The sequence below is a fragment of the Phocoena phocoena genome, chromosome 12 (genome assembly GCF_963924675.1).
Source record: "Phocoena phocoena chromosome 12, mPhoPho1.1, whole genome shotgun sequence".
Classification (NCBI taxonomy): Eukaryota; Metazoa; Chordata; class Mammalia; order Artiodactyla; family Phocoenidae; genus Phocoena; species Phocoena phocoena.
Window position 1 is genome coordinate 49,578,443 of NC_089230.1, and position 21,372 is coordinate 49,599,814.

General features: G+C 53.6%; 3 protein-coding genes across 4 annotated transcripts in view; 2 read left to right on the plus strand and 1 right to left on the minus strand.

The window, feature by feature from the left end:
• Positions 1 to 310: 310 nt before the first annotated feature.
• Positions 311 to 9,762, plus strand: MICAL1 (microtubule associated monooxygenase, calponin and LIM domain containing 1). 2 transcript variants are annotated; one of them, XM_065889238.1, is made up of 24 exons: positions 311 to 568; positions 662 to 869; positions 1,149 to 1,253; positions 1,472 to 1,576; positions 1,687 to 1,842; positions 2,559 to 2,659; positions 3,399 to 3,656; positions 3,910 to 4,025; positions 4,228 to 4,354; positions 4,553 to 4,634; positions 5,227 to 5,374; positions 5,783 to 5,973; positions 6,162 to 6,250; positions 6,374 to 6,415; positions 6,648 to 6,731; positions 6,847 to 7,003; positions 7,320 to 7,396; positions 7,687 to 7,957; positions 8,073 to 8,167; positions 8,428 to 8,541; positions 8,666 to 8,759; positions 8,940 to 9,039; positions 9,153 to 9,226; positions 9,614 to 9,762. In XM_065889238.1, exons 1-24 carry the CDS (start codon positions 311 to 313, stop codon positions 9,760 to 9,762), a joined length of 3,201 nt encoding a protein of 1,066 aa, XP_065745310.1. The 2 variants fall into 2 exon arrangements, with proteins under 2 accessions (XP_065745310.1, XP_065745311.1); XM_065889239.1 differs by lacking the exon at positions 3,399 to 3,656.
• A 271-nt stretch (positions 9,763 to 10,033) lies between these two features.
• Positions 10,034 to 13,062, minus strand: SMPD2 (sphingomyelin phosphodiesterase 2). Its single transcript, XM_065889034.1, has 10 exons — positions 12,858 to 13,062; positions 12,554 to 12,650; positions 12,362 to 12,438; positions 11,913 to 12,006; positions 11,675 to 11,764; positions 11,329 to 11,411; positions 11,071 to 11,203; positions 10,871 to 10,975; positions 10,537 to 10,690; positions 10,034 to 10,435 (listed from the first exon to the last, which is right to left on the minus strand). The coding sequence occupies exons 1-10, from the start codon at positions 12,905 to 12,907 to the stop codon at positions 10,047 to 10,049; spliced, it is 1,272 nt and encodes a 423-aa protein (XP_065745106.1). The 5' UTR covers positions 12,908 to 13,062; the 3' UTR covers positions 10,034 to 10,046.
• Positions 13,063 to 13,472: 410 nt separating this feature from the next.
• Positions 13,473 to 21,372, plus strand: part of PPIL6 (peptidylprolyl isomerase like 6) — a 34,252-nt gene continuing 26,352 nt past the window's right edge. Inside the window, exons 1-3 of the mRNA XM_065888977.1 lie at positions 13,473 to 13,606; positions 16,676 to 16,771; positions 20,117 to 20,305. Coding sequence (XP_065745049.1) covers positions 13,505 to 13,606; positions 16,676 to 16,771; positions 20,117 to 20,305 — 387 coding nt within the window. The 5' untranslated portion in view covers positions 13,473 to 13,504. The remainder of the gene's footprint in view (positions 13,607 to 16,675; positions 16,772 to 20,116; positions 20,306 to 21,372) is intronic.

Consider the following 21,372-nt stretch of genomic DNA (forward strand, 5'->3'; position numbering starts at 1 on the left):
TGAGCAAGAAGGCTGAGCTGGAGGCTCCCTGGCTTTCCGTGTGCCATCTGTGCCCAGGACTGCTGATTTTTCATTTCCAAATTTGGCAAATTTCACTTGGAGTGGAAGGGATAGCAGTTGTCTCTGGAGCAGCTGGCAGTGAGGAGCAGAGCCAATCAGGGTTGGACCTGGAGCTCCCTGGGGATACCAGACTTTCTTCTCCTCCCCTTCCTTTTCCCTTCCTCCTTTCTCCAGCCTCTTCCCTTCTCTTCCTTCCTTCTCTCCAGCAGCCACGTGCCCCTGCCTCTCCCTGGGAGCCTCCGAGGTCTCCATGGCCTCACCCACCTCCATCAACCCAGCGCATGCCCACTTTGAGAGCGTCCTGCAGGCCCAGCTGTGCCAGGATGTGCTGAGCAGCTTCCAGGGGCTATGCAGGGCCCTGGGGCTGGAGCCCGGTGGGGGGCTGCCCCAGTACCACAAGATCAAGGCCCAGCTCAACTACTGGAGTGCCAAGTCGCTGTGGGCCAAGCTGGACAAGAGAGCAAGCCAGCCTGTCTACCAGCAGGGCCGGGCCTGCACCAGCACTAAGGTGGGTACCCGGTGCCTGGGATGGGGCCTGGAGAGTGGGGGGAGTCAGAGGAGCGGCCAGATGCCAGGCCGACGCTGCCTTGTGTGTTCGCAGTGCCTGGTGGTGGGTGCTGGACCTTGTGGGCTGCGGGCTGCTGTGGAGCTGGCGATGCTTGGGGCCCGAGTGGTGCTGGTGGAAAAGCGCACCAAGTTCTCTCGTCACAACGTGCTCCACCTCTGGCCCTTCACCATCCATGACCTTCGGGCACTCGGCGCCAAGAAGTTCTACGGGCGCTTCTGCACAGGCTCCCTGGACCACATCAGTGAGCACCACGTGGTGGCCTGGAGGGGCGGGTGAGCCTGGGCCTGGAGACAGGCCAGTGGACGGGGTCGGGGGGCTGCCGCTGGGCCGGCCGAGAGGCAGGGTGGGTAAGATTCACTTCAGCCAGGCGGCTTTCCGGACTCAGGGCCCTCACCTGTGAAATGGGCAGTTGGACTGAGTGATCTCTCAGACCTTCTCCGGCTCTGACCAGGAACACACTGGTGCTTGGGAAGGCTGGGGGAACCTGGGGTCCCTGTTCCTAATGTCTTCTCCCTTCCAGGCATCCGGCAGCTTCAGCTGCTTTTGTTGAAAGTTGCATTACTGCTGGGGGTGGAAATTCACTGGGGTGTCACTTTCACTGGCCTTCAGCCCCCTCCCAGAAAGGGTAAGTACTTCTCTGCTCCTGAGGACCCCCAAGTATTTTTTTCCTTATCTACTTTCCATGGCTGTTGTGAAGGTGTAATTTGATAGACAGTGTGTCATTGCTTTCTAAACCATAAAGCCCTTTAAACGTTTATTTAATTATTTCACTGGATTGTCCTGGGAATACAGGGGCCCCTTCAGATTTCCACACCTTTGTGCCGCTCACACCCTCTGCCCCAGGGAGTGGTTGGCGTGCCCAGCTCCAGCCCAGCCCCCCAGCCCAACTGGCCAACTATGAATTTGATGTCCTCATCTCTGCAGCTGGAGGTAAATTCGTCCCTGAAGGTGAGTGATCCCTTCCCTCGAAGAAGCCAGCATCTTGAGCTCCATGTGGGCCTTTCTAGGCTGTTACACCAGTCGTCCTCCTGCCACCACCCCCCTGTCCCCACCTCTAGGCTTCACAGTGCGAGAAATGCGTGGCAAACTGGCCATTGGCATCACGGCCAACTTTGTGAACGGGCGCACGGTGGAAGAGACACAGGTGCCCGAGATCAGCGGCGTGGCCAGGATCTACAACCAGAGCTTCTTCCAGAGCCTGCTTAAAGCCACAGGTCAGGACCACCCTCACAGGGTTTGCCCTCCTCGTGCCTCACTGTGGCCTGCCTCCCACCTCTCCCTCTCAGACCTGTCCACAGTCCAAGGAATCCCATACTTTTCCATCTTTGTGGTCTTGACAGCAAAGAACTTGAGCCCCCAGGGATTCAGCAGCCACAGCCCCACTCAGCCACCCAGCATGACGAGTCTTAGAAATCTCTTGCAAAATGCATGGGATTTTGCTTTGTGCTGTTTTACATATGCTTTAATATAAAAATGCTATATAACCTGCTGTATAAAAAATAAAATAAAATTCAAAAAAACAAAGCAAAACAAAATGCTGTATATTCAAAATGAAAGTGGTACTTCCAGAAGATGCCCTATGGTTCCTTTGGCTTCGCACTGCCACGCCCCCTGGAGTGTGCACATCCCGGTCGGTCGGAGAAGCCAGGCTGTCCTCTGCAAGCCTGTGGACTATGTGGTGCACATCTCCCAGCTGCCACCCCACCCAAGTTTCTCACTTTGCTCCACACCTTTAGGCCTCCTGGGCCTGGGACAGATGGTCCGCTGTGCCACCAGAACTCATGGGCCCCCCCTGTGTGTGTGTGGGTAGAGGTGCCGCTGTAGGCTGAGCTGTGATCCCAGCTCTCAGAGGTCAAGCATGGCTGGGGCATTTGGAGAGGTGACACATGACGACGAGGCACATTCCTTGTACCCTGCCCTATCCCCACAGGCATTGATCTGGAGAACATCGTGTACTACAAGGATGACACCCACTACTTTGTGATGACAGCCAAGAAGCAGTGCCTGCTACGGCTGGGGGTGCTGCGTCAGGTGGGGCCTGGGCCCAGGCAGGGAGGGGCTGGGTGGTGGGCCCTGGGAGGTAGGTGCCAGGCCTGGACACAGTCTCTCCCTGGGTGTGGAGGGAGTCCATCCTCTCTGCGATGGCACTTCCTCCACCTCGATAAGCTCTTCTCCCCTGGGACTTACGTGGCAACCTGAATCATATTCTGGGCTAAACACCTTATACCAGCCACAGGACTACACAATGTAAGCTCCATGAAGGCAGGGGTTTTGTCCGTCTTTTGTTTACTGATGATTCCCAGTGCCTAGAATGGTGCCTGCTATGTAGTAAGCACCCTGAAAGTATTTGCTGAATGAACTAGTTGAACACCTACTATGTGATAGGTACTTTGTTGAGAGCTTTATGTTCATTTTCTCACCTAATCCACACGAGTACCTTGAGAAGTTAGGTACGTTTTCTCTAAACGATGGGGAAACAGGCTCTGAGAAGTTCAGTGACTTGTCCAAAGCAGGTGTATGGTAACAGTAATGATACTGGGCCTTGGAGGCAGGGTGGGACCTGGGACCCCCAGCAAGCGGCAGGCTGAGAGTTGAGGACAAGGCTCGAGCGTGAGGGGCTGGACATTCAAATTCTCCTCCCAGCTCAGCCTTCAACTGCTGTGTAGTTTGGGGAAGCCCGTTCCTGGGGCCTCAGGATGTGTACCTTCTACACCTAAGGGGATGTGATGGCCCAACTGACCCTGCTGGTTCTGATCTGTTGGCCACATAGGACTGGCCGGAGACAGACCGGCTGCTGGGCAGCGCCAATGTGGCGCCCGAGGCTTTGCAGCGCTTTGCTCGGGCAGCTGCCGACTTCGCCACCCACGGCAAGCTCGGGAAGCTGGAGTTTGCCCAGGATGCCCACGGGCGGCCCGACGTCTCTGCCTTTGACTTCACAAGCATGATGCGGGCAGAGAGCTCTGCTCGGGTGCAGGAGAAGCATGGCGCCCGCCTGCTGCTGGGGCTGGTTGGGGACTGCCTGGTGGAGGTGAGGGGTCAGTGTTCGCTGATTGGGGAGGGGCTCTCCGGACCCCTTGTGAGGAGGTACAGGGGTTCCCTGGCTGGGGGAGGAAGCAGCCTCGTGGGAAGGAGGGGGTATAAAAAGGTCTGCTTCTTGTAAGGAGGAGCAGAAGGTGGCTTGGTGTGTCACGGCCCCCTCTGCTATGGCCCTGCGGTCATCTGGGCGTGGACACCCTTGTTGGACTCTCCCTGAGCTGTTTCCTGTCCTTCTGCCCCTGCAGCCCTTCTGGCCCCTGGGCACTGGAGTGGCCCGGGGCTTCTTGGCAGCCTTTGACGCCGCCTGGATGGTGAAGCGCTGGGCAGAGGGCGCTGGGCCCCTAGAGGTGTTGGCAGAGAGGTGAGGCCTGAATTGGGGAGTTGGGGGGCGGGGTGGGGGCAGGGCTGGGTATAGGACAAGAGTCAGGAGTAGGGTCGGGGATGCTGGCTGAGTAGATGGGAGAGTAGAGAAAAGAGAACGAAGGAAAGGCCTGGCACTTCTGGAGGGGTGGGCGCTGATGGTGCCCTCCCACTTGTGCCCGACCCTGCCCTCATCTCCCCAGAGAGAGCTTGTACCAGCTCCTGTCACAGACATCCCCAGAAAACATGCACCGCAATGTGGCCCAGTATGGGCTGGACCCAGCCTCCCGCTATCCCAACCTGAACCTCCGGGCCGTGACCCCCAGTCAGGTCAGAACCCCTGGCACCGCCCGCCAAGACTTCCCGGGTCAGCTCCCGCACCCCAGGTCAGGCCTTCCCTCCTGTGGTCTGCCCAGTCCCTGCCCTGTGGGTGAGTCCCACCCAGGCAGCCCCTCCCCCATGGACTGGGTGGGGTGGCCGGGGTGTGTGTGGTCCGCCTGCCTGGAGACCTGAAAGGGGCTGCCTTAGGTACGAGACCTGTATGATGTGGAGGCCAAGGAGCCTGTGCGGAGAATGAGTGACAAGACAGACTCAGGAAAGCCGGCCACTGGTGAGCAGGCCTTCCTCCGTGGCCATGTCCAAAATATTTACCAAGCAGTGAGGCACAAGCACCAATGATCAGAACAGTGGTAGACGCTGGCGGCAGGGAGCAGGGTGCTGGAGCACTGCTGGGTGGTGGAGATGTTTGGGGCCTCCTGGAGAGTGCAGGGCAGTGGGGTGCTCAGCAGCAGCCATTTGCCAACTTGTGTGGAGTATTTCAGCACTTTAACAGCCTCTGTAACGCAGCAGCTGGATGGCAGCGGAGCTGCACTCTTCTCAGCTGTTCTGCCCCTTCCCGCCTTGCAGACCCCAAACCTGCCTCTCCTTTTAGTCTCTGGGCCTCCCTTGCCCCTCAGCTCATAGCCTGCTGCCCTCTCTGTGGCCAGCAGTGGTTTCACTCTATTCATTCCCCTACTTTATTGCCAGAAAGATTTTTTCAAATGAGAAAAGTGGGATGAAGGAGGTGCTGCTGACAGGGAGTGTTGGGCTGGTGCCCAGGAGGCGTGGGTCCCTGCTTCCCCCTCCCATATAGACCCCGCACCCAGCAGCTGGGCTCTCTGCGGGCCCCGGTGCCTTCAGTACAGCGTGGCTTCCTCTCCTAGGGTCGGTGGCCACCCAGGAGGAGCTGCTACACTGGTGCCAGGAGCAGACGGCTGGGTACCCAGGGGTCCACGTCACCGACCTGTCTTCCTCCTGGGTGGATGGGCTGGCTCTGTGTGCCCTCGTGCACCGGCTGCGGCCCGGCCTGCTGTGAGTCAGGCATTGGGCTTGGGGGTCCCTGATAGCCCCTCCCTCTCCAGGCAGTGTGGAATGGTGGGTGATCACTGTGTAGGAGTTAGCACACCCAGCTGCGTCCCAGGCCACCCCTTGCTAATAATCCTGCTCTAGTCACTTTGCTTCCCTAGAGATAGATTTCCCGCCTGACTCTGCCTGCCCATGAGAATCAAATGCATTCAATACGGAGAGCTTTGTGAGTGGTAGAAGCCCCCCAAGGCCAGATGCTGTTGTCATGGGAGGGGTGGGGGGTATGTAGCACAGAGAATGAAAACCCTTTATGCCCTCTCCTCCCTTTCCTGATGTCCCTCCCCTACTGCTCTCTCCCCCTTCCATGGGGCAAGTTCTGGTCTCCCACTGGCCTTTCTCCCTGACGCCCCACAGGGAACCCTCAGAGCTGCAGGGAGTCGGGGCTCTGGAAGCGACTTCTTGGGCGCTGAAGATGGCAGAGCATGAGCTGGGCATCACGCCCGTGTTGTCTGCACAGGCAATGGTGGCAGGGAATGACCCACTGGGCCTCATTGCCTACCTCAGCCACTTCCATAGTGCCTTCAAGAGCACACCTCACAACCCAGGTGACCCGGAGGTGGGGAGGACGGGGTGGGGTGAAGAGGAAGTGGGGAGGACGGGGTGGGGTGAAGAGGAAGTGTGTGTGTGTGTGTGTGGGGGGGGGAGGTATCCTCTATCCTTCTGGGCTGGCACATAGCTGTCTGTTCTGGGGGGTACAGTATCGGCCCCCCATCTACCCTGATTCTCCCAGCAGGCCCAGTCAGCCAAGGCTCCCCGGGCACTGCCAGCGCTGTGCTGTTCCTTGGCAAACTGCAGAGGACCCTGCAACGGACCCGGGCCCAGGTGGGGAGTTTGGGTGGGGTTGGCCTGGGCAGTGGGTTCCTTGTGGGGATCCCTGGGGTGATGAGGATGTTCAGAATGGGGGAAGGGGAGAACTGGGGGCTCAGAACGTAGGACTTCTTGCAGGGAAATGGGGAGGATGCTGGTGGCAAGAAGCCTCGTGTGGAGGTAAATGCACGCAGGGGCCGGACAGTCCCTTCCCTGAGGTACTCTTTCCCATATCCTGTCCCCCCAGGCCTTGCTCGCCACCCCAGCTCCTTGTAACCTCCCGCCGCACCATCCAGTCTCGCTTCCTAGTCTCACTCCCTTCCCCTTCCAGTCCTTTCTATTCATCTGTACACATGGACTCCCCAGCTGATCCTGCCCTTCTACCTCTGGGCCTGAGCACTTACCTTTTTAGGTAGAGGCTGAGACCCCAAGTACTGAGGAGCCACCTGTCCCAGAGCCTGATGTACCGGTGACACCCCCATCCCAATACCAGGAGGTGAGAACAGGGGCCCTGTCTGCAGGCAGAGGCCTTGGAAGGGCAGGGAGGGGAAGGGAAAAACTTGGCAGCTGCCTTGGACTCCAGCTGACCTGCGGCCTGGGGGTTGGTGCAGGCCAGTGCCGAGGATCTGTGTGCACTGTGTGGGGAACACCTCTATATCCTGGAACGCCTCTGTGCCAATGGCCGTTTCTTCCACCGGAGCTGCTTCCGTTGCCATATCTGTGAGGCCACATTATGGCCAAGTGGCTACGGGCAGCACCCAGGAGATGGTGAGTGGGCCTGGGAGGCATTCAGAGGGACTCTGGGTCTGGCCCTGCTTGGGGGGGCCAGGAGCTTGAAGGTGGAGGGGAACCGGGGTGCTGGGCATGAGGTGGAAGCAGGCTGACGATGACACTTTCTTCTCCTGAGCTCCGTCTCCTCTGTCCCCTCCAAAGCCCCAAATGCGGGGTTCTGAGAAGTCAGGAGGCTGGTAGAAATTTATCAGCCAATGCAGAGGCCTGTCACCCCGACCTTCCCTGATAAACTGAACATCTGTTCACCGGGCTGCCTGCATCTGATGGCTCCTCCCCTCTCCCGCCTTCCCAGGACATTTTTACTGCCTCCAGCACCTGCCCCAGCCAGGCCACAAAGAGGATAGCAGCAACAGAGGCCCTGAGAGTCAGGTAAAAGCTGTGGAAGTGTGGGATGGGGGGTGGGAAAGAGGAAAGGGCTCTCTAAGCCTGAGACTTTGCTGGGGGTAACTGAATGTTCTCCACTAGAGTGTAAACTGCATGATGGCAGGGATCTCTGTACTGTCTTACTTGTTGATGAATCCCAAGTATCTAGAACACTGCCTCACACTGTTCGGTAGACGGCATAAATGAATGAACGTCAGGGCCCACATCTGTCTCAAGGGGCTGCCTCAACCCACACTGGGCAGGTCACTGACCAGAGCATATGGTGGCTCTTCTAGGACCTTCCCACACACAGTGAGAATAACATGCCATCACGCCCCTCGATTCCCGGGGCCCCCCAGGAGGAGACCAGTCCTGTCCCAAGCCAGCCCACCCGTCGGCTGATCCGCCTCTCCAGCCCAGAACGCCAGCGGTTATCCTCCCTTCATCTCACCCCTGACCCGGAAATGGAGCCTCCACCCAAGCCCCCCCGAAGCTGCTCCGTCTTGGCCCGCCAGGCCCTGGAGGGAAGCTTTGTGGGCTGGAGAATGCCAGTCCAGAGCCCTCAAGGTAACTGCTGGCCCAGGGTGGGGATGGGAGGGTGGTATTCAGATTCTTGGACGGGGATGTGGGGAATGGGGAGGGAGGTCCTGCGATCTCAGCCCATATCCACTTCTCTGCTTAGTTCTTGTGGCCGTGGAGAAGGAGGAAGAAGAGAGTCCTTGCTCCAGTGACGAGGAAGCAGAGGAAGACGTGCCGTTGGACTCAGACACAGAACAGGTGAGTGGGAAGAACCTGGCCACCTATTCTGCCCAAGCCAGCACGCATCCACTAAATATACCCTGGCCCCTGCCCGGGAGAAACCCACAGCACCCAACCTCTTGAGCCCAAATGACTCTGAATGTCTTCTCACCCAGTCTCTTTCATGTCTCTAGGCCTCCACCTTTTCTATCAGAACTTATCCCACTTCCAGCCCAGGGTCTTTCTGGTCCCTTTCAAATGGAGCTTTCCCAACCCCTATCCACCTGACCCTGTCGTAGGTTCTGTGGAACTTGGCTAAGAACTCAGGCACCATGAACAGTTACCCAACGTGGCGTCGGACTCTGCTACGCCGTGCTAAGGAGGAGGAGATGAAGCGGTTCTGCAAGGCTCAGGTGCGGCCTAGGGGTTCCCGGAGGTTCTAACGGGATCAGAGTTCTGAGACTGGGTATCAGAGCTCCTCTGGGACTCTGTTCTTGAGCAATCCGCAGACTCCTGGGCCTTCTGCCTTGTACTCAGGCCATCCAACGGCGACAAAATGAGATCGAGGCTGCCCTGAGGGAGCTGGAGGCCAAGGGCACGGAGCTGGAGCTGGCTTTGAGGAGCCGGAGCAGTGAGTGAAGACAGGGAGGATAAGTGAGCCTAGGACACCTCTGCCTCCTGGCCCTGTGTTCCACCCCCAGCGACCCCCAGACTACCAGGCTGTGGCCCACAGCAGGTTCTGCTCCTCATGCCGTGATTCCTGTGACCCTGCTTAGAAGCCTGACTGGCCCCTCTTCTTCCTTCTTGTCAGGTTCCCCCGAACAGCAAAAGGCACTATGGCTAGAACAGTTGCTACAGCTTGTTCAGAAGAAAAACAGCCTGGTGGCCGAGGAGGCTGAGCTCATGATCACGTAAGGGGTGTCGGAGTTGGGGCGTGGGGGGCAATGGCGTGTGAGCCAGGCCCCACAGCCAGGTCTTCGGTCACCCTAGACACCTGTGCCTTTTCTATCCCTGCCCCCCACAGGGTGCAGGAGCTGAACTTGGAGGAGAAACAGTGGCAGCTGGACCAAGAACTGCGAACCTACATGAACCGGGAAGGTAGGTGGGATGTGGGGAGAGGCTGGTATTTGCACAAGCCTCGTGATCTCAGATACTGCCCAGGCAACAGTCCTCTAGTCTGAGCACCTCTGAGGCTGAACTGTCTTCTGAACTGCTTCTTGAACTGCAGGAAGCCAGAGGATGGGGCTCCAGGCCCACATTCCGTGCCTTCAGTTCAATCACAGCTGCACAATTGGGCTTTTACACAAGATTCCTTTAAAAGTGGTGTTGCTGCTAAACAATGCTAGAAAACCATTAGTGTTGATAAACCAAATTCAGAGTGGGGAACAGCTGGGGTTGTAGAAGTCACACAGGCCGGGATTAGGTTGTGCCTCTCCTGCCGTCCTCCTCGTTCTCTGTTCTCTAAGTTTCACCTCCTCCCTTCAGAAACCCTGAAGACAGCTGCCGACCGGCAGGCTGAGGACCAGGTCCTGAGGAAGCTAGTGGACGTGGTGAACCAGCGAGATGCCCTCATCCGCTTCCAGGAGGAGCGCAGGCTCAGTGAGCTGGCCTCGGGGCCAGGGCCCCAGGGCTAGAAGAGGGTAGGCTGCCTGTCTTCTTCTCTGCAAGGAAGACTGCCTCACCCCAGGACAGTGCCACCCTGTTCATCGGGGCTGCCTGGGAGAGGCCTCACCGTTGACAATAAAAAAGCTTCTGCCGTAAACAGGACTTTGGCTGCCTACAGGGGGGAGGTGGGGGAGTGTGCAGGGGCGGCAGCTGTGTAGGAGCCTGAAGGTCTACACTGTGACAATCACACCGACCCTTGGCCCCAATCACTGCCTCTACAAGGAAAAAGGCAGCGCCACCAAAGTGTCAAGCTTTATTGTTCCTCTGCTCTGTCTCCCTCCTGCTGCCCCAGGAGCCCGGCTGGCTGGGACTCTGGGCCCAGGTCCTGGGCCTCCCTTGCCCTTCCCAGCACATGCTGGAGCTCGGCTCGGGCCCGACACAAGCCCTTGGCCTCCTGCACGTGGAAGAGATAGAATGCACCCGCTGCCAGCACCAGTCCTACACTGGGGGTCCAGAGCAGTACAGCAACTTCCCTGATCTCTCCTCCAGCCGCCAGGGCACACAGCAACACCAGGAGAAGAAGCCCTAGACCAATCACGTAGCCAGCGATGGTGGCCCACCAGCGACCTTGAGCCATGCCTTGGTCCAGTTCTGTCCAGGCCTCCCTTAGCACACTGATCAGCGGAGACCTCTCTGCTGGTCCTAGAACAAAGCAGGACAGTGGGGAGGGAGAGTGAGGGTCTGAGGGAGGGATGGGGCTGCCCCATGGGGAAGGGCCAAGGAAAAGGATGGGGCTGACTCACCATGGGTAGGGCTGGGGTTATGCTGGGGGGGGCTGTGTCTCACACACAGAGTAGCCATCAGCGCCTCATGATCGGAGAGGGGGCTGCCGCTGTGAGGCTCGTGGCCTGTAGTAGTTCTGAGAGTCTTACAGGAGATGAATAGCCCAGACACCGCCTAGAAAAAGAGCCAGAGAGAAATTTCTGAGAGCGCCTTTCCCAGAGAACCAGTTCCTGGCTATCCCATTCTCCAGCCGCCACTGATAGCGACTAGACTAGTTAGACAAAGAATCAGCATAGGCTGATATGCCATGAAGAGAGACAGAGGCTGAAGGCATGTTGCAGGGAGACGCCTGACCTTATAAAGCACGTAGTCGATGCGGATACCCAAGGGGAACTGCTCTAGCTCCTGCCGGTTGACGTAGCAGTTCTGCGGTACCATCGTACAGCCTTCTTCAGGACCCTAGGTGAATAGTGGGCTTGAATGAGGATGTAGGGGGAAGGCGGAGGGAGAGAGGCTGAGGGTGTAGGTGGGGAAATAACCAGGCAGGTCCTCACCTTGAAGTCCCGAGTCTCCAGATAGGCATCCTGCAGTCCCGTCCACTCCTTCAGCAGGCGGCAGCCCAGGTCCTTTGGGTGCAAGTTGAGGTCCCCACACAATAGAACCACATCAGCTTTCTTGGACGTGTGGCTGGGGGAACCAAGATGGTAAGGCAGAATTCTTCCCTCACCAGCTCTGCCCTAAAAGTGGGGCCTTAGCCACCCTCAGTTCCTGGGCCCCATCCCACTTCCCCTGTCAAGCCCAGGCTCACACACTGGATGAACTGGGCCAGTTCCCAAGCTTGGGCCACACGATGTGCTAGGTAGATGTCCTTCTGTCGATTGTACTCGGCATGGAGCTGAACAAGATAGAGGAGATAACTGCAGATGAGACTGAGGGTCCCAAGGGCAGGAGTAAATCAAGCTTGCATCTGTCACTTGGCATGCCGCTTGGTAAAATATGTGTGAACCTTGCCTACTGGCCTTAGGAGATCCTGCTGCCACGCCTCACCCCAAGGCAGCCTGGCTAAAGGAGGAGTCCCATCTTCTCCCTCCCAGGACCAGGCCGCCTGTCCCAGCCTTAAGCACTGCCGCCCTCACTCACATGGGTCACCTCACTCACATGGGTCACGTAGGCGTTGAGCACCAATCCACCCAGACGGAGCACCAGCAGCCCCACGGCCTTCCCACAGAACCAGTCACCGTGGTGGATCTGTAGGCAGGAGGGGGCGGGAACTCAGGGCACTGCTACCCTCTTTCTGCCCATCCCCTGCAGCCCTAGGAAGGCCACCTCCTTTACCATGTGTTAGGGGGCGGCGGGGTGGGAAAGGGAGGTGGAAGAGGTCAGAGGACAGGCTCACCATGTAGGGGTAGCCATTGAGGGTGAAGACGTGCTGGGTGAATTCCTGGATTGGGTGTTTGGAGAAGACACAGAGACCACTGCCAATGATGCCACTGAAAAGCCAAGTCCTAGTCAAGAGCCACAAAAGCAGGGAGAGCAATACCCAGCCCCCTTCCCCTCCCTTGTCTCCCAGCTCTTATCAGCTACTTTTTCTCCCTCTGCTGCTGGTACCACCCCAGATCAAAGCTCAAAGAGACGGCGTTTACGTGGGCTGACAGGATGGCCTGATGATAAATCTGATGAGCTGAAGAGCTAGATCTTCCTCATTCCACCTTCTCCTGCTCCCACACTCAGAAGAGAGGACGCTGGGGCAGAGGGAGGCGGAAGCAGGAAGCACGGGGAAGGGCTGGCTGGCAGGGCCAAGGGCCTCCAGCTGAGATCAGGCTTCGGGGCCGGTGGGCTTCTCACCTCCTGAAGTAGTGTGCTGCTGGGTAGGCGGGGAGCAGCTTCTGCCTCAGGTACTGGAAGTCCTGCTCGCTCCACACCTGAGGGGAGGGGTGACGATACCTGCCGGTCCTTCCCCCAGGGCGGGAGCCCCCGCCCGCGCCCCAGCCGCCCCCACTCCCGCCGGGCTTCCACACCAGCTCCGCGCGGCCCCACCTCCTCCAGGAGAGCTAGGTCGAAGCTCTCCCTGTTCAGAAAGTCTCCCAGGCGCTTAACGCGGTCGGCCCGGTGCTTGCTCAGGTAGGGAATGCCCCTGAGGACGAAAAGCGCAGGGGAGGTGACGGCTGGGGCGCTCGGGGCAGCAACGGAGCTGGGGCCAGGTGCGGGCCCCGGAGGTAGGGGTTGCCCCGCACCCCGAGGGTGTAGGGCAGGGGAGCGCCGTGGGCTGGCTGTGAGAAAGGCCTCCTGCCTCTGGCGAGGGGGACGGCGGCCCCAGACCCGGGTCGGCGGGCGCACTCACCAGCAGTTGAGGTTAAAGACCCTCAGTCGCAGGGAGAAGTTGGGCTTCATGGCAGGGACGCTCGGCGGCGCGGGACGGCTCGGCCTCCGCAGCGACGGCCGCGTTGGGGACAGAGGCGGGCGGGCGGCCTTCCCCGCGGGGAACCGCGCACAGGTGGTCGCCCTGCTCCCGCTCTCCCGGGAAGGCCGCGGCCCCGAAGTGCCGGCGCCCGGGGACTGACTCCCGCGTTACCCGGGCAACCGGCCGGCTGGCCCCAACCTGGCTGCGCGGCAACCCGGAAAGGCGATCTGCGGTGAAATCAGGCGCTGACTGGAGGCGACTACCGCGCTGGAGGACCCTGGGCTTGGGGTCCCAGAGGAGGTCCGTGGATGGGGAGGGGGCGGCGGCGGCGAACCACGCTGACGCACGCTAGGCGTGGGGTCCCTGTTCCTTTTCTCCGAAGCTCGTCGCTGGTGGCGGCCGCCCACGCGCCCTCTCCAGCCTCTCGACCGCCTCAACATCAACAGGCACAAAGTTGAGGAAAGGCCGGCCCTTCGCCGACCGCCCCGCCCCCGGCCCCCTCCTTCCGGCGAGCGGCGGGGGCGGGGCCGCGTGGTTGCCGTGGCGACGCGCTATGTTTGTGACCCGAGGAGTCCCTGCGCGCAGCCATGGCGAACAGCTCGCAGACGCCGCACGAGCAGCCGCTACAGGTGAAGGTGGTGGGGCTCTTCAAAAGCTCCAGCTTTCAAATTGCGAAGAGCGCCGCTGAGGTAACCGCGAAGAAACAACCACAAGGGCGGGAAGGCCCGTCCCGCTTCCGAGTCGTGCGCCTCCTAGTGGCGGGGGTCGAGGTTCAGGGAGGGGATGTCCCGGCCGGGATGGGCTGTCTCTGGATGGATATCTGCGTCCAGAGGGCGAGGGCCGGTCCAGGCGGGAGTTACACTTCGAGAAGGGCTACCTTTAAAGAGAGATCCGAGCGAAGGAATCGTTCAGAACCTTTTTGGGAATAACACACATTTTATCCCACGTTAATTTTTTTTTTTTTTTTTTGCGGCACGCGGGCCTTCCCACGTTAATTTTTAACTGAAATTATAGATTTTAAAACTTTGTGAAAAAAATGTTACCATATAACTAGCTGATTTTTTTACAAACTCCTTTCCCAAGTGATTTTTGAAAACTATTCATTCGGGGAGGGTTTTTGTTGTTGTTTTTCTTTAAAGTTTCTATAGCAGTCACTGCATTCCAATTGAATTAGGTGCTTATGGGATTTCTTAACAAATGACCCACAAGTGCTTTGGAGATTACAGACATTTCTTTGTAAACATGCAGAACAATGTAAAATGAAAAACACTTTAAGTAACTGGAAGAATTAGGCCAGGTCAGTAATGCCGCAGCATTCCTACAACCCGAATGCAGGAGAAATGTAGAAGTGTATATAAAATGTTGAAATGTAAAATTCAGCACTTCTTTGGGGTTTGCTCCAGAAATGCTGTTGTAAGATTATGCTAAGCTTCTCTCCTTCAAAACCCCACTAGACTCCAGGACAATGCCTTATTCATGTCTGTATCTCCCACAGTACCCAGCTGGATACTTGAAACAAAATGTTCCCAAATAGAATCAATCTTAAGAAATTCCTAACTTCTTACCTGCTCCAAGTCCACAGAGTTACAGTCTGAATTTAAATCAAGTCAGGAAATAGTGACTAATTTGTGGAATAGGTAAAGTTGACATCAAGATGAAGAGAACAAGTGATAAGAAGTCTGTGAAAATGATACATGGATCATTAAAAGAAGTAGAAATTATGGACTGTGTTAGCTGGGCTGATAGGATCAGCAAAGTTATATGGCTCAAATTGTATTTAATAAGTGTGAGGGATTTTTTTTCTCTTGTTTTTCTTAGCTCCTTTTCTGAAGGCACATGTTTTCTCCACACTGTAGAGAAGACGTTGGCATATTTTTTTTCTGTAAAGTCCACATATAAATTTATTAGGCCTTTGGAACCATAGGTTCTCAGTCATGACTACTCAACTCTGTCCTTGTGCAAAAGCAGCCACAGACAGTATGTAAATGAATGGTGGTTTTCCAATAAAACTTTTATTATGGACACTGAAATTGGACTTGCATATAATTTCACAGGACATGAAATGATTCTTCTTGTGATTCTTTTTCAACTGTTTAAAAATCTAAAAATTATTCTTAGTTCTCAAGTCTTACCAAAACAGGCAGTGGTCCAGCTTTGGCCTGCTGGCCACAGTTTGCCAACCCCTGTTGCAGAGGACGCTAAGTCAAGCAAACAACGTCTTTATTATATTAATAATGTTAATTTTCACTTTCTTAAGTTTTGCCTACCGTAGCTCTATTTGAATATGAAAATATATGAATGTAAATTCAGTTAGTTCTATGTTAATAAAGGATCCTTGAATATATTTCCAACATGATCACTTGTGAGCAATCCCTGATGCCTAATTAACTGAAAGATTTAGATTTATAAAGAGTATTACATAATGTAGTCCCTTCTGGAACAAATTATGAAGAAAGCATGATTAAGTATGCTTAAGTTGAAAACTATTGGGCTTATTAGTTATTCCAGATGGTCCCTCAGAAACAGCAGTCATCCTGCACAACTGCCTCAGACAGAGCACAGACACTGGAATTGAGAAACAGGACACATCAGCTGTTGGTTGGGTACAGCAGACTAAGAAGGAAATGGCCAGATTGCTGTTGCCCTCTTCTGCTACCCCTGGTCCCAAGGCAGGGTACACTCACATCCTGGCTTTCTCCCCCTTGGACTGTCCACCCTGGATGAAGCACGCCAAGTCAGTGTCCCCTTAGACCACAACAGAAGTGGCCAGATGACACTTTTCCCTTGTTGGTCCATTTACTTCTCAGACTTGCTCAGAAAGGTGATGCCTCACTGTTACTGCCTCAACTGCCTTCCCTTGCTTTAGGAGGAGGCAAAGTGTAACATAACAGGAACCAAAACTTTTTTTTTTTGGCAGATGTTGTTAACCAGTAAGAATTTTCTCTGATTCATACAGACAAAACAAAATACATTAAGTCAATACATGCTCAATGTCTAGACCAAAACACATTTAATATTTACTTCTCTTTTTCCCAAGGGGTATAACCACAACAATATCCTTTTGGTCATTCTCCATATGTCAGTGAATTAAAGCAATAACATTTATTTTAGTTAAAAGTATCCATAGAGGGGCTTCCCTGGTGGCGCAGTGGTTGAGAGTCCGCCTGCCGATGCAGGGGACACGGGTTCGTGCCCCGGTCCGGGAGGATCCCACATGCCGTGGAGTGGCTGGGCCCGTGAGCCATGGCCGCTGAGCCTGCGCGTCCTGAGCCTGTGCTCCGCAACGGGAGAGGCCACAACAATGAGAGGCCCGCGTACCGCAAAAAAAAAAAAAAAAGTATCCACAGATCCACTGAGGTTTAGTAAGAGTTTAATTTAGGGAAAAACTGGTCCTAAAAGAACATGGCAAGTCACAAAACTATTGGCATAAACTCACTTGTACATTTGTTTATGCAGTTGCTATGTGTGGATGGTCCACTATGTACCAAATATTGAGGCCAGTGGGAAACTAAGACATAGTCTTTGCCCTCAAGGAGCTTATTCTCTTAAGATGAGAGACCAATTAGTATGGCCTGGGGAGGGACTTACTGGAGGTAAGCACAGGGGCCTCTGGGAGCTGGCAAGGGGTATCTAAGCCAGACTGTGGCTTGGGTGTATGTTGCATAAAACTTCCTGAAGACCCCATAAAAACTGGGGGGAATGATTTCTACTTTAAAAGAGAACTTACTCTAAAATAATTATTCTATTTTGAAACCTAGAGTCTGAAGAGTAATTATCCATCCAAATTTGAAGACCCTATAATAGTTCCTGTTCAAGAATTTGCATGGGATCAATATCTACAGGAGAAAAAAAGGGTAAAGGATATTTGCGGTGTGGGAAATGAGCCAAGTTTTGCCTGATTTATTTACATATGCATTGGTTTGGAAAAACTGAAGCAGTAACTTTGATACAACTAGATTTTATTTCTCTAAATTATGTACTTTTCCTAAATTATTTCAGTCATTTTACCAAGCTGATTTTAAGAAAGAGTCAAACATTTACAGAATTTTCTTTTGGAAAGCATGTGATAAAGGTAAGTTTTAAACTCTTAGTGCTGCTATTTACTCCTGCCGATGGCTACCCCTCTTTCCCGGCATATCACTTACTCATACTTCCTGTGACACCCGGGCACTCAGGTTACTGTGGCCTGGCACTCTTTTTGGCCCTAACTCTGGAAGGTTTCAGTGGTGTCCAGCACAGATATAGCAGGGGAGCATGTAGGGTTGCCTAGGGGAGCTCTGATGGTAGGCGCCAACTTCCCACAGGGTAGCCGTGTCCTAATGGAAGCTTCCTTCTCTGCATTCTCCCCCCTAACAGTACCCTTGGAGAACTCCAGACCCTAAGGCTGGCAGAGCTTATCCAGGGATGGCAGATTGGTTTCCTCTTGGGTGCCATCCCTGATTAACTGGTAGTGCTGCCTGGAACATGTGGCATCCTGGCTCAGATACAGCTCACGCTGGGGGGCAGACTAGAATGGGTACGCCTCCTGCTTGTCACCCTTGGCCTAGTCCTGTGGAGAGTCCCAGTCCTGGCTTCCCTGCCCAACCGCATCTCTCAGTGGCTGAGGAGATCCCATTTCCCCTGACCAGAGCAGTTTTGATTGTCCTGTGCTAGATTGCACAAGGACGGCCTGTGATTTACCATGCAGATGGTGCTGCTTACTTCACTGTCTGCTCAGTCACATGAACGGTGCAAGACTGAGTCAGGAATGCCATATGTTAAGTCTCATACCATTTTCACAGCCACAGTACATTTTCATTATATAATTCAAACAGAACCATAACAAACACTTACCTATGGTGCTTATTATATGCCAGGCACTATTCTAATGACTTCTATAAATATTAACTCTAATCATTGCAACAACTAGGGTGACCAGTGGTCCTGGTTTGCCTGGATCTGAGGGGTTTGCTGGAATGCACGAATTTCAATGCTAAAGCTGGGATGGTCCTAGGCAAATCCAGACAGTTGGGCACCCTAACGTAAAACAATATGTTTTTCTTCATTTTTATCACCAAACTTCCTAAACTGCCTATCGTATCGTGCTCTCCACCTACAGGAGAGCCATGATTTCAGGCTTCGTGGTTTGCACCCATTCCTCTTCTGTATTCCCACCATACTCTGAAACACTGGTGTGGATTCCATTCTGCAGTTTCTGAGCCTTGTCAGCCTGAGTTGCTAACCTTGAGCTGTTTTGTGTTCTCTTCCTTCTGCTTTTCTCATGGGGCCTGAATGAGGCTTCCTAGGTCATCAATGCTGCTTCTTCCCACATATCCTTAACTCCTGTCTTTCCTTTCTTCCCTCCCCCTCCCTCATCTCCTGGATACTTGCCACCTTAACCTCTTCTTCCTCTTCAGGCCAGCTTTTTGTTCTCCTTTCACATAAGCATTGTCTTATGTTATACATAGGCTTCTTAGCACATTTGAGGTTAGTTTGCACTGGCCTCAGGGCTTCAGCATAATGTAATGCCAACCATGAGGGATGGCTTCAGAGCCTTTGGGAAGGCCCTTTTTCCCCCTCCAAAAAAAGGCAACATCATACATCTTAGTGCTGGAAAGCCCTAGAAAACATCGGGTCCAGCCTGCTATCTTGAGGCAGGCGATGAGGGCTCCTCATGTATAGAAGACACCCAGACAAGGCACGTAATTTTCAGCCTCCGAATAAAGTGTACCTGCTACTGCATTTCTCCTACCAGGCTAGCTAAAATATCCACAATTAAACTTTCCCTCCCCTTTTTAAAGTTTTGTGTCCTGTAAAATGTGAGAACCCTGATGAGTTTCAACATTCCAGGGACTCCTGACCCATAGGCTCAGCGACTGACAGTTCAGCATGAACAAGTTTAGGAAGTGAGGAATCTGAAGCGAACTCCTCCTGAGAGAAGAGCGGGGAATGGAGCACGCTGGCAGCTGAAGGCAAACCGTTCCCCAAACCGGCGTTTCTCCAAGTGCGGTCTCTAGACCAGCCGCAGCAGCAGCGTCCCATGGGATGTTGTTAGAAATGCAGATTCTCAGGCCCCACCCCAGAATAAGAAACTTGGGGTGGGGCTCAGGAAACTGTAATTCTGACTGCCCACTAAAATTGGAGAACAGCTGTCCCAGATGATGCATGGCTTTGCCAGGACTGGCACCGGGTAATAATAAACCAGATCTACTCAGAGGCCACATTATTCAGTGGCCACACACTGAGGTTTGGAGGTTGGCTGGCAGTGCTGTATGGATAAAAACACCAATGCACTTCATTCTTAGGGGCTTAGGGCTTAAAAGTGTTAAGGAGGGACTTCCCTGGTGGTCCAGTGGTTAAGACTCTGCACTTCCACTGCAGGGGGTACAGGTTTGATCCCTGGTTGGGGAACTAAGATCCCACATGCTGAGTAGCCAAAAAATAAATAAATAAATAACTTGAGTTAAAAAAAAAAAATTGTTATGGAAGGTGAGTTCTCTTCCTCACGGCCCCTGGTGTGCCCCGCAAACTGCTGCTGGCCCTCAGGAGGCATTTCCTCACCTGGTCTGATTTCCCTCCATCAAAAAAGCATTCTTGGGCTTCCCTGGTGGCGCAGTGGTTGAGAGTCTGCCTGCTGATGCGGGGGACGCGGGTTCGCGCCCCGGTCTGGGAAGATCCCACATGCCGCGGAGCAGCTGGGCCCGTGAGCCATGGCCGCTGAGCCTGCGCGTCCAGAGCCTGTGCTCCACAACGGGAAAGGCCACAGCAGTGAGAGGCCCGCGTACCGCAAAAAAAAAAAAAAAAAAGCATTCTTTCCATCCTTCCCATTGAAAAACCATGTCTTATTTAGGACCCCTAACCAACTATGCCTAGAGTAAAATGTGCTTCAGAAATGAAGCTAAAAGATTGCATTTTGTTTTCAAATTAATATAACAAGTATGCTATGCACACAGACTTTTATTACCAGATTACCGTCTATTTTCTAAGATCGTACCATTTTAAAGATCACTGTTAGGTCATTCTTTGATTTCAACACCGTCAGAGTCTTGAAAATGTTCTTAAATTCCCTTTGAGAGCAAAATTCTGAAAGATGGCAAAAAATACACTTTAAAGATTCAGTCCTAGGGTTGATTCAAGCTCTGGCTTGTGGGTTTAGCTAAGTCCCCCCCCATCCCTACCCCCACCCCCCACTACATTTTTTTGGTCCTTTTCCTTTACAGGAACTTAAGAATGAAGTCTGGGAATATTCTTCCTATGTGATGTGTTTTATTAACGATCAGCTCCTGGGTGATGCACTTGATCTTCAGAAATGGGCCCACAAAGTGTGGGATATAGTTGATTTTAAGCCTCCTGCACTTTATGAAGCACTTACTATGGATTATTCTGCCAAATTCTTAAGAGACACGAAGGCAAGTTGCACTAATTTTTTAAAGGAAAATAGTGGAATCTTTGAGCATTTACATTGATTGACCATTAATTACTGATAACCTAGCAAAGGGAATATAAAAGAGTAAGAGACTAGGTTAAGTTCTCAGTGACCTTATGATCCAGTTGCAAAGGATTCATGGCAGGGTTTGGCTTGGTGGTGTGTAAAGCAAGCCTATCTCACAGCAGGCAGATGGCATCGGGAGAAGATCATCCCTGTTCAAACATTTCTACTCCCCGCTAGAAGCTTATATGCATTAATTGTCATCTATTTAAAAATATTAAGACCTTCCCCCTCAGAGAAGGTCAAGCCTATCCTTCATTCACCTTTAGCATGAAATATTTTAATTAATACTTTCTAACACCTAAGTGACAGCTACTGCACTAGAGAATGGCAAGTTTGAGAAGGTGACGTTTTAAAGTATGACACATAGTTGTCAAGAGCAGGACTAGACAAGCTATGGCACTGGGGAGGTTTCCAATGGCAGAGGACAGCTAGGAAGCATGAGGTCCAGAGAGCAAGAGACAGCCATCAGGGTGGAATGGCAATAGAGGTAAAAGTATGTAATTTTGCTCAGAAACCTTGTAGCCAACAGCTACCACATGCTGAAAATTATTTCACGCCCATGGTGGCCTGTGCCTACATAAAGACCCAGTGCTAGGATCTGAGTTATGCAAAGGCAAAGACCTTGTCTCGTTTACCCTTGTTCAACCACTGACTTGAACAGAATCTGAAACATTGGAGGTGCTCAGTGAATATTTTGTTGAATAAACAATGCACTTGGAAAATGCTTGAAACTCTAGGGTGTGGGGAGGAAGTTAACATTCATAGCATTTCATTCCCAAAGGGTCAGGAGTCTAGAAGTACATGGTGTTCTCTGGGAATGGCAGGGGACAGCAGGGAGGCCAGAATTAGTGGGAAACGACACTGGGAAAATGAGAATCAGTCAGGATTCTTGGTGCCAACAGTAACAAGCTGTTCTCACTAACTTGAGGAGAAAAAGTATGTATTAAAAGGATGTTGGGGGGTCTTCCCTGGTGGCTCAGTGGT